The sequence below is a fragment of the Neopsephotus bourkii genome, unplaced genomic scaffold (genome assembly GCF_033783945.1).
Source record: "Neopsephotus bourkii isolate Nb327-2 ecotype Australia unplaced genomic scaffold, CSIRO-AGI_Nbou_v1 NB_1821, whole genome shotgun sequence".
Classification (NCBI taxonomy): domain Eukaryota; kingdom Metazoa; phylum Chordata; class Aves; order Psittaciformes; family Psittacidae; genus Neopsephotus; species Neopsephotus bourkii.
This window is the reverse complement of record NW_026902294.1, coordinates 284,704-294,063: the sequence shown is the minus strand read 5'-3', so window position 1 is coordinate 294,063 and position 9,360 is coordinate 284,704. Positions and strand designations below refer to the sequence as shown.

General features: G+C 61.9%; 1 protein-coding gene across 1 annotated transcript; it reads left to right on the top strand.

Annotated features, from left to right (window-relative positions):
- The first annotated feature begins 1,432 nt into the window (after window positions 1–1,432).
- Window positions 1,433–3,581, top strand: FZD2 (frizzled class receptor 2). The gene has a single exon (XM_061343200.1). It carries the CDS (start codon window positions 1,742–1,744, stop codon window positions 3,413–3,415), a length of 1,674 nt encoding a protein of 557 aa, XP_061199184.1. The 5' UTR covers window positions 1,433–1,741; the 3' UTR covers window positions 3,416–3,581.
- Window positions 3,582–9,360: the final 5,779 nt, after the last annotated feature.

Genomic DNA, 9,360 nt, shown 5'->3' with positions numbered 1-9,360 from the left:
CACAGACACCCCCGGTCCCCCTCCATCCCCAGGATGGGATGAAAGCCACTGAGGTTGGGGACACCGGGGGGGGGGGGTGAGGGGGCGAGGGGTGTGTGTCACAAGAGCCAGACCGTGCACCCATGGGCCGGAGGGGAGCTGGGGTTGGTGCCCGTGGGATGGGTGGCACCCATCCCACCCCGCTTCACCCACAGCCCCCCCATTCCTGCCTCATCCAGGGCCATGGGGACCCCCCCATTCCATCCCGGCCCCCCATGTCCTGCCAAGCGCTGCGGTGACGGGAGGGGGGGGGAGCGGGGGGTGATGGGGGCCGGGAGTGGGTGCGCATCGTGTGTCCCGTCCTCCCCCCCCCCGGCTTTGATTCCTGAGCCCCCCCTGCCCTTCCCCCTCGGCCCGGAGCCGCGCAATGGTTTCAATTACGCTCTGAAAGGCGGTGGGGCCTCTTTTCACGGCAGCCCGGGCTTCTCCCGCTCACAACAAAAGCTTAAGTTACAGGAAAGGCAGAGAAAGGGAGGGCGGGCGGGGGGCAGGGAGGCAGCACAAGGGCCCCAGCCACCCCCCCGGACCGAGCGGGCCCCGCCGGGCCGCCCCCCAAGGCCCCTTCCCTGGGATGGTGCTCGGGGAAGGGGTGGGCCCCCCCCCCCCCCCGACCGCTGCCAAAGCTGCCCCAACGTGGGTGAGTGCCCGCGGGTGCTTCCCCAGATGGGGGTCTCTGGGTGTCCCAGTTACCCCCAGTGTGTCCCAGTCCCCCCCCCCAGTGTATCCTGATTCCCCCCAGTGTGTCCCACATCTTCCCCGTCTGTCCCAGTACCCCCTCCGCTGTGTCGATCACTCCCCGTGTGTCCCAGTTCCCCCTCCTCGGTGTGTATTGGCCCACGCCCGTGTGCCCCGGCTCCCCCCAAATGTGCCCCAGATCCCTCCAGTGTGTCCCAGTCCCTCCAGTACATTTTGGCCTCAGCCCCCTTGTGTCCCCCCTCCGGCAGCACCCCGGGGTGGCCTCGGGAACCCTATGGGGCCAGGGCCTGGGAGGGGGGAACGACCGGACCTGAGTGGGTGCCGGGGCGCCCTCGGGGGCGAATCCCCCCCGGTGCACCCTAAAGCAGGGTCGAGGGGGGTCAGCCCGGGGGGTTCCGGCCTGGCCCCGTCCCGACCCCGCGCCGCGGGGGAAGTTTTCACGGCAAGGAAAAAGTTGTTGGGGGGGGTCCGATGGCGGGGGGGGGCAGAGGGGGGGCAGCTGAGGGCGGGGCCTGGGGCTGCGGGGGGGCGGGGCTGCCTAGCCGTTTGAATGTGATTGGCGGAGCCGGGGGGGCGGGGCGCGGGGGGGCGGCTGCGCCCGGTGGGGACGCGGCGCTGCCCCGCACAAAGGCGGCGGGAGTGTCCGGTGCGGCCGCTGCGCTGCCCCGGCATCCCGCACCCCCCGGACCCCCCCTCCGTACCCCCCCCGCCCACACCGCCCGCACGGGTCTCCGCCACCGGGCACCGCAGCGGGGCAGCGGGACACCGGGACCGCCACGTCCGAGCACCGGGAGCCGTCCCGCCGCGCACGGTAGAGGGACACCGGGAGCCATCCAGGCGGGACCGGAGCGTATCCAGTCACCGGGAACCGTCCAGGCAGCAGGGGACCAGCAGCTCCGGACCCGAGGAGCCGTCGAGGCAGCACCGGGCACGGCAGAGCCGGGCAGGAGGAGCAGCCGGCTGGGCACCGGGCACGGTAAACCCGGGCGCAGCAGCTCGGGGCACCATGGGCCGCCCCAGCGCGCTGCCTGCCCTGGCCTGGCTGCTGGTGGGGCTGAGCGTGCCGGCGCCGTGCTGCAGCCAGCTGCACGGTGAGAAGGGCATCTCCATCCCCGACCATGGCTTCTGCCAACCCATCTCCATCCCACTCTGCACCGACATCGCATACAACCAGACCATCATGCCCAACCTGCTGGGTCACACCAACCAGGAGGACGCGGGGCTGGAGGTCCACCAGTTCTACCCCTTGGTGAAGGTGCAGTGCTCGTTGGAGCTCAAGTTCTTCCTGTGCTCCATGTATGCGCCGGTGTGCACGGTGCTGGAGCAGGCCATTCCGCCGTGCCGCTCCATCTGCGAGCGCGCGCGCCAGGGCTGCGAGGCCCTCATGAATAAATTTGGGTTCCAATGGCCGGAGCGGTTACGCTGTGAGAACTTTCCCCGGCACGGCGCCGAGCAGATCTGCGTGGGGCAGAACCATTCTGAGGATGGCGGCTCGCCGGCGCTGCTCACCAGTGCCACCCCCTTGGCCGGCCAGGGCACTCCGGGAGCCCCTCGTTACGCCACCCTCGACCACCCCTTCCACTGCCCGCGAGCGCTGAAGGTGCCCAGCTACCTCAACTATAAGTTCTTGGGTGAGAAGGACTGTGCGGCGCCCTGCGAGCCCACCCGTCCCGATGGCCACATGTTCTTCAATGAGGATGAGATCCGTTTTGCCCGTATCTGGATCCTCATCTGGTCCGTCTTGTGTTGTGCCTCCACCTTCTTCACTGTCACCACCTATCTGGTGGACATGCAACGTTTCCGCTACCCCGAGCGACCCATCATCTTCCTCTCAGGGTGTTACACCATGGTGTCGGTGGCCTACATTGCTGGCTTTGTGCTGGAGGAAAGGGTGGTCTGCAATGAGCGTTTCCAGGAGGATGGCTACCGCACGGTGGTACAGGGGACCAAGAAGGAAGGTTGCACCATCCTCTTCATGATGCTCTACTTCTTCAGCATGGCCAGCTCGATCTGGTGGGTCATCCTGTCTCTCACCTGGTTCCTGGCTGCTGGCATGAAGTGGGGCCACGAGGCCATCGAGGCCAACTCCCAGTACTTCCACTTGGCCGCCTGGGCCGTGCCGGCTGTCAAGACCATCACCATCCTGGCCATGGGGCAGATCGATGGGGACTTGCTGAGCGGCGTCTGCTTCGTGGGCCTCAACAACATCGATCCTCTCCGGGGCTTCGTGTTGGCCCCACTCTTTGTCTACCTCTTCATCGGTACCTCCTTCCTCCTGGCCGGCTTTGTCTCCCTCTTCCGCATCCGCACCATCATGAAACATGGAGGGACTAAAACAGAGAAGTTGGAGCGGTTGATGGTTCGCATCGGGGTCTTCAGCGTCCTCTACACGGTCCCGGCCACCATCGTCATTGCATGTTACTTCTACGAGCAGGCTTTCCGTGAGCACTGGGAGCGCAGCTGGATCAGCCAGAACTGCAAGAGCTTGGCCATCCCCTGCCCGCTCCACTTCACCCCCCGCATGACCCCTGACTTCACCGTCTACATGATCAAGTATCTCATGACTCTCATCGTGGGCATCACCTCCGGCTTTTGGATATGGTCGGGTAAAACCCTGCACTCGTGGAGGAAGTTCTACACGCGGCTCACCAACAGCAAGCAGGGCGAGACCACGGTGTGACCCCCCCGTGCCGGCCACCTCCGCTGCCCTTCGGTTTCCATTGGGGTTTTGGGGGGGGTTATTATATATTTTTTATTTTTAGATTATTAACTCTGAGGGGTGTCTCTTTCTCTTTGATTTTTTTTTTTTTTGTAATTAAACCTGTAAATAGCATTTGTAAAATTAATTATATATTTCTATTTAAAACATGGTAAAATAGGAGGGGAAAAAAAAGGAGAAAAACGAGGGGGAAAGAGAAAAGCAAAGGGGGGAAGAGTGAAAGGCGAGGAAAAAGAAAAATGAGAGAAAAAAGGAAGAAGAAAATGAGACCAAAAATTTGATAAAACGAGGGAAAGTATAAAAGGGAGAGAAAAAAGGAGACGAAAAGAAGAAAAAGGAGAGGGGAAGGGGAGAAAAAAAAAAGCAAAGAGGAAAAGGAGAGGAAAAGGGGAGAAAAGGTGAAAATATAAAAAAATAGGAAAAAAAACAGGGAGAGGCAAAAAAGAGAGGAAAAAGAGAAAAAGGAGAGGAAAAAGAGAAAAGGGAGAGAAAAACTGAAGGGGAGGAAAGGGAGGGAGAAAGGAAGAGAAAAAAAGCAAGGGAAAGGGAAAAAATTCCCTTCCGAGCCTGAGCAAGGGTCCTGCCTTCGTCTCCCCTCTCGGTGCTGTCGGGTTCCCCCTCCCCGCGGTGCCGCGATGGCCGAGGAATGGGAAAGGCAACGGGATCGGGAATGGCTCCTGCCCACTGCGGCCCTTCCCTGCCCTGCCAGCCCCCGAAAAAGGGGGAAAAAGACAAAACACCAATGAAATTCCCATTTTTCTTCTTTCGCTTGGAAACTCCCCAAGGAAAGTTGATTTCCACACTCACCCCCGCGCCCGTTTGCTGGCTCCCCCAGGACGGGGCTGTGTTTGTGTGTGTGTCCCTGGCTGGGCTCCCCGCCTGTCCCCTGCTCGGCCACAGACTTCTCCCAGATCCCTTTTGAAGCCGTCCTGCAAATACAAATGAGTAAAACCAACCGGTAACTTCTTCCCGGGGCTGCTTTATTTCCCCCCCAAAAAGTAAGAAATTAAACTGGGGGGGTCCCATGGGCACTGCTGGGCCCCCACTTCCATCGCACTGCGGGGATGAGCCAGCAGCTGGAACAAAGCGCTTTGCAGTGGGAAAAGGATCTCTTTAACCCCAAAGTAAGGAACTTTGGGGTTGTAGAGGAAGGGGGGACCCCTCCTGTGCCCCCCCCCGCCTCCCCCGGAGGAAACAGCTGGCATTTCCTACAGGATCAGGGGATTTGGGCTGTGCGTGGTCCCCTGATCCCGAGTCTCTGGAGGGAAGTGGGTCCCAGCTTCAGCTGGGCTTGTTGGGATCTGGGCGATGCTGGGGCTGGGCTATGGGACGTTTGGAGCTGGAGGGAGCTGAGCGGGGCTCCGGGAAGGGAAGGATGGATTTAATCAGCTGCATTGCATTGAAATCAACCAAAAATACTCTTCCCAAAATGGAGAGGGAGACCCGGGAAGCGTGGACCCAGGACCGCCCCCGGGAAGCCTCAGCTCCTGTCGCCAGCATTTCAGAGTGTTGGATCCTTTGGCAACAAAGGGGCATTGGGGGGGGCGGGGGGTTGAGCCATTCCCTTTTCCCCCGCAAAACCAAGGGATAATTCCAAAACCCAGTTAAAAATCCCAGTTCTCCAGCGAAGGGAAGCAGGAGCCGAAGGGGTTAAGGCAGCGCCTCTCCAGCACATTTTGGAAAGGAAAAACTCTTTGGATCCGGTTTAATTTTCCAGTGATGACTTGGAAAGGGGGAGAGGAGGGGGGAGAACCATATCCAGGGTTTTTCCCCCTTCCCATGGTTTGGAGAAGCCGTTTGAGGGCCGGGACAGGCCCCCCTGGCCCCCAACCCGCCTTCACCTTCCAAACTGGGAATGAAAAGAGGAAAATGGGGGTGATTTTCTCGCTGATGATGTTTTTGCTCCTTCCCGGGGGGAAAACCGCGTTGGTGGGGACATTGGCAGGAAGATGGAGCCAAGGGGACAGGGATCACCCCCCTCGCAGCCCTCAACTCTCTGCACCCAAAGGTGCCATCACATGGGGGGTGTACCCTTGCCATGGGGATTGCTCTGCCCTTGGGCTGGTTCGCGTTATGCGGGTGGAGGATCCCACTCCCCATCAGGCAGATCCCACCCAAGGCTGCTTTGTTTTCCAGAGGCGAAGCGCAGATCGCCGGGGGACGAGGGGGAATGTAAACTCTCCACCCAGGAATGCAGGAGCTGGGAAATGGATTTGCTTTTCAAGGCTTATGTGTCCCAGTTTATGGAAAACAGCTGGGATTACAGCAGCTGAGGCTGGGCGCTGGGAGTGCTGAGCACCCCATGGGTGCTGCTGGCACCCACCTAGGGGGCTGTGTCCATGTCACCCCTTACTGGCCTCATGGACTCCTGTGATGTTCGGCTTTAGAACTGGAGAGTTGGGGGGATCCTGCCCCAGCAGCATCCATGTGGCTCAGCCCAGGGCCTCTTAGAGGTGGTTTTGGTGCGAGTTGGAGGGTTTTGGAGGGTTTTGGCTCTTGGAGTTATTTGCAGCCCAAGTGGGGAAAGAGCTGGAGGGTGTCTGTGAGACACGGTCATTGTGTGTCCTCTCTGTCCCCTGGGCTGTCACCTCAGCCGTGGGTCACCCTGCACCAGGTTAACCCCAGGGACAGGCCACCGCAAAGATGGAGCTCCCTGGGGGACCTCGTGGCTGCACACCAGCCCTCCCAGGCTGCTGGCTCCCATCCTCCTCTTCCTCTCTTAAGCCAAGCAAAGAGGGAGCAAACGCCGGTGGCGGGTCCTGCCGTGTTCCCTGTGCGGCCGTGCTGGGGGTCCTTTGATGTCCCCTGATGAGCACCGCTCTGTTTTCACAGCTGCCCGAGGCAGCAGAACTCAACTGAAGTGCAGACCGGCCCCAGAGCACACGCAACTCATCACACCAGTGCCTGGAAGCTCACAGGGCTTGTCCTGGTGGGGATGGGGACAGGGGGGTCCCCAGGTGGAGCTGTCGTGGGGTGATGGGGCTGGGCTCCACTCCAGCAGGGACACAGCCCCAGGGGTGAAACCAGTGCAAGAAGTGGGTGCTGGAGAGGGGGACTGGTCTCACTGAGGGAAGGATGGGTCATGGGATGCCCCCAGAATTGGCTGTCTCAGTGCCTCTGTCCCTAGGCTGGGATCACTCCTGTCCCCTGGCTGTTCTATCCCCCAAACCATAGGCTCCTGTCCCCACATCCATGGGTTCTCCTGTCCCCCTGGGGGCCCATCCCTTTGGCTGTCCTGTCCCCATGGCCCTCAGGCTCCCCTGTCCCCTGATTTGATCCATCCCTTGTCTCCTGGGGTCCCCCCTCTGTCCATGGGGACTGCCCCACCAGCTCAGCACCGGGTGACAATGCCCTCGGGGCACTGGGGTCCCTCTCCCTTCTTGTCCTGTGTTCCCAGCAGTGATGTGGAGGGATGGCAGCAGGAGGTGACAAGGAGCAGGGATATGACGAGGGACAGCTCACTGCTATTACCCATTAACGGTGTGACACCCCCCAGGGTCCCAGTGAGGACACCGCTGCCTGCGCACTGCTCGGTGCGCCTCAGCCTCCAGGAGGACGAAGCCAGCAGGACTCGAGGCCACGGGGACGGACCCCCCCGGTCCGAGAGCCCCTTGGGGCGCTGCCGGCGAGCCCCGGCCTCGCTGTAACCCCCCCGCTGGGGCGGGATCTGGCCGGGGCCGGCAGCGCCTGGCCCGGCTCCAGCGGGGACAGGCGGCGGCGGCGCTAACTCGGGCTCCCGGCGGCGCCGCTCTTAAAGGAGCCGGAGCGGCCCGAGCGCAGGCCCTGTCCCCCGGCAGCCGGGAGGGCTCCGGCCAGGGGTGAGCTGCCCGCTGCAGAGGGAAGGATCCCGCCTCCCTTCCGACGTCCTGCCCTGGCCATGCCTATGTGGGACCGCATCTCCGTGCCGGGGTCATGCCTGAAGGGGGTGGAGGATGTGGGGCCACTGCCCCATCCCAGCGGCCCCCTGGAGAGCTTGGGACGAAGAGATGAGATGTGCTTTGCCCTTCGTGGAAAACACGGGACACACGGATGTGTTCCCCATATCCATCCCAGCATCCCTCTTGGAGGATGGATGGAGGTGGGATGGGTGGGCATGGGACCCCTCTCCATCTTGGTGTACCTCCTGAAGGACATAGGAAGGATGGACACGGTTCCTCACCTCTGTCCAGCACCCACTCCAGAGAAACGGATGGACAAGGGATCCGTCCCTGTCCTGCTGCACCTCCTGGAGAACAGCCATCTCCCAACATCCCTCCTGAGGATGGTGGATGGATGTAAGGTGGATGGGGTGGGCATGGGACCCCATCTCCTTCCCGGAGAACATGGGACAGATGGACACTGTTCCCCACCTCCCTCCAACAGCTCACCCAGAGGATGGGATGGGGCGGGATGGGGATGGGGATGGGGATGGGGATGGGACGTGCCCGGTCGGGGGCGGCTCCGGAGGCGGTGCCGCCGCTGGATGCGGGAATGTTTTTGCAGCTGGAGCCGATCAGAGGCGGGAGGGGCCCGGCGGGGGGAGGGGAGCGAGGGGGGAGGTGCAAAGGGGAGTGCGCCGCTGTGTGTGGGGGAACGTGTGTAAGGGGGGGGTGCAAGGGAACGGGGCTGTGCGTGCACAAGGGGTGTGCAAGGGGCGGTGTGGAGGAGAAGGGTGCGTGTCACAAGGGAGCTTGTCCTCGAGCAGGGACACTCGGGTCTGTGCACACGTGTGCAAGGAGGGGACACACGGGTGCAAGGAGGGGACACACGGGTGCAAGGAGGGGACACACGTGTGCGAAGAGGGGACACACGTGTTCCCCATGATGGAGCATCCCCCAAAACTCAGGATTCCCCATTGCGGGGATGCTCCGTGCACGCTCACAGCAACATGCCATGGTGCATACATGCACATGGACTGCACGTTCCCCAGCCATGCATGTGCACCCCACACGTATGCACATCTCCCCATGTTGGCGGCACCCCACATACACATGCTCAAACCCCAGGCCCATGCGCAACTTTCCCGTGTGTACGCACACGCGGTGCACAGACCATGGACGGACGGACGGGGGGATGGAGGGATGGGGTGAGGAATGGCTCTCAGGCAACGCCGCAGGGCCGTGCCTTTGCTTGCATCACCCTCTGCTGCCCGCTGTGGTACCCGCCGGCGCCCGCAGGGTTCGGAGGCGAACGGGGATTGTTGGTTTTATCTTCTGCAAACCGTGGTTCAAAACCCATTTAATGCTCTTTGGTCTTGGGGGGTGGGGGTGGGGTGTGGGGGGTGGGTGTGTGTGGATTCATTAAATCCGGTGTCTGGTCTAAGAACCCAAAATGTGTCGTCCCTCCAGTTTTGAGGTGTTTCTTTAGCCGCAGTTGTGGGGACACGGTTCTGGATCCATACCGGTGCTGCGGGATCGGGCTGCCATCGGTGTGATTAGCTGTGCGGTGAGTCCGGTATCAGCATCAGCCCCATGGTTGAGGTGCAACGCCTTGCTCATCGCAGGGATAAGTCCCTGCATCTGTTGCCATCTCCCCACACCGAACACTGCCTGTTCTCGAGCTGTCACCCCCAGGTGGGCGCAGTGGCATGGGGTGGAGGGGGGCTCCCTGAATCCTGGGGGGTTGCTGCTGCTCCCTGTTTGAGGTCAAACTGAACTTCCACGGTGTTAAATCGGCTTTAGCAGTGGTGGGCAGGCGCTGATCCGCGGGGGCACTCACTTCAGCTCGTCTGGGGCAGGGGCAGGGGCAGGGACGGGGGTGGTCACGAGTGGGTTTCGAGGGGAGATTTTTGGGTCTTTCTGGCGAATCGCGGGAATTCCCGCAGCTCCGCTCCCTGCTCCCGCTGTGGGAAGGGGAGGTGCGAACGGCGGGGGTGGGGGAAACGCACCAAGGCCTCTGCCACCGAGTGCCGCTCACCAGGAGCGGTG

Coding starts and splice junctions, on each gene's coding strand:
- FZD2 (XM_061343200.1), top strand. CDS start 1,742: ATGGGCCGCCCCAGCGCGCTGCCTGCCCTGGCCTGGCTGCTGGTGGGG.